General features: G+C 30.1%; 1 protein-coding gene across 1 annotated transcript; it reads right to left on the bottom strand.

The window, feature by feature from the left end:
* Positions 1-143: 143 nt before the first annotated feature.
* On the bottom strand, positions 144-1,082 carry LOC117111738 (the record flags this gene model as incomplete). Its single annotated transcript, XM_033254738.1, has 2 exons — positions 144-209; positions 834-1,082. Coding segments are annotated over 2 exons (315 nt in total), but the record flags the coding sequence as incomplete, so codon positions are not given.
* Positions 1,083-1,301: the final 219 nt, after the last annotated feature.

Below are 1,301 nucleotides of genomic sequence, written 5' to 3'. Positions count from 1 at the left end.
TTTATTGGCTAAAGAAGAATTTATAAAGTAACACATTTAAAGAAGTATTCCAACAGATGTTATCCAACAAGATATCCTTCTATTGTGTTGAAAATGTAAGTATGTTCAAAGGATTATTGTATATATAATTTCCAAATACATACATCAAAACTGTCTAGAGTACAAGCATACTGGAGTCCAGCTCCATCTGTGCTTAAATGGTGAGTAATCTAATCAAAAAAAAAAAAAAATTATTATTAAAATATACAGCAAATATTTCAATTTCATCACTCATTTCTAGTAACGTTTAAAGTGGTCCCAAGTCTACTGCACTCCCCCAAACAAGCAAAGATCTACCGGAAAATAACCAATCCCCCACAAATTCATATTTGTACGTTTTTACTAATTTATTATGTTGTCTCATAAAATTCAGTGCCAATGGGTGCATAGCCTAGCATCTAGGTGCCCCATTAGATGATTCAATTTGCCATAAGTATTACTCGGCCTAGCAAAACACAATAAGATGTGTTATAGGTAACAGCCGCCCAAAAAATAAAGAAAATATAAAAAAATTAAATAAACAATTCAATTCCTAATTTTTAAGAAATCATTATTTTCTATGATAAATATAATGGTGCAAAAAATATTTTGTGAAAGGTATTATTTATTGAAATGCGCATAAATTTATGTTTTTTCAGTTAAAAGCTAATAAATTAATGAGATATAAAAATTATGGAAATTTCTATTTTTAAGTGTATATTTTGATTATGGGTGGCTTCATATCTTTTATAAGGCAATTTTTTTCTGTATCTCATTAAAATCTTCTCAACTTGGAACCTCTTGCCAACATTTACCATTATTCTTGGCGTGCTTGCTCTTGGTGAGCCTGTCTCAATGATGTCATCTCCTTCAGATGTCTCCAGTAGTTGGAATTCCAGAAGCTCTTTCTCATCCTCTGCTTGCTTTAAGGAGTACTCCAGTTCATTCACCTGTAGGATACAAAATAATAATTTAGTTATGGTAACAATTTTATGAATTTGTATATTCTCACACTTAAGACGAGGCTTAAAATAGAAAATTAAAACAGGGGGTAGTCTTATACACTTTTCATTTTTAGATCATATTTGTCTTATGTGCAGATTTTTTTAATATAATTTTTTTATTATATATTTCACCAACATCATCAATTTCAGCTCTAGGAACAGAGATACAGTAAGTAAAATTTCAAGTTTGTTAAGATTAATGCACATTTATGGGAAAATCTGCATTTTTAAAAGTAGGCAGTGGGGAATTCCTGATAAAGCAAGTTTCTCTCACTCTGT

The sequence above is a fragment of the Anneissia japonica genome, unplaced genomic scaffold, assembly GCF_011630105.1.
Source record: "Anneissia japonica isolate Jap-2015-1 unplaced genomic scaffold, ASM1163010v1 scaffold236262_len1301_cov158, whole genome shotgun sequence".
Classification (NCBI taxonomy): Eukaryota; Metazoa; Echinodermata; class Crinoidea; order Comatulida; family Comatulidae; genus Anneissia; species Anneissia japonica.
The sequence above is the reverse complement of the archived record's forward strand: the minus strand, read 5'-3'. Positions and strand labels throughout refer to the sequence as shown.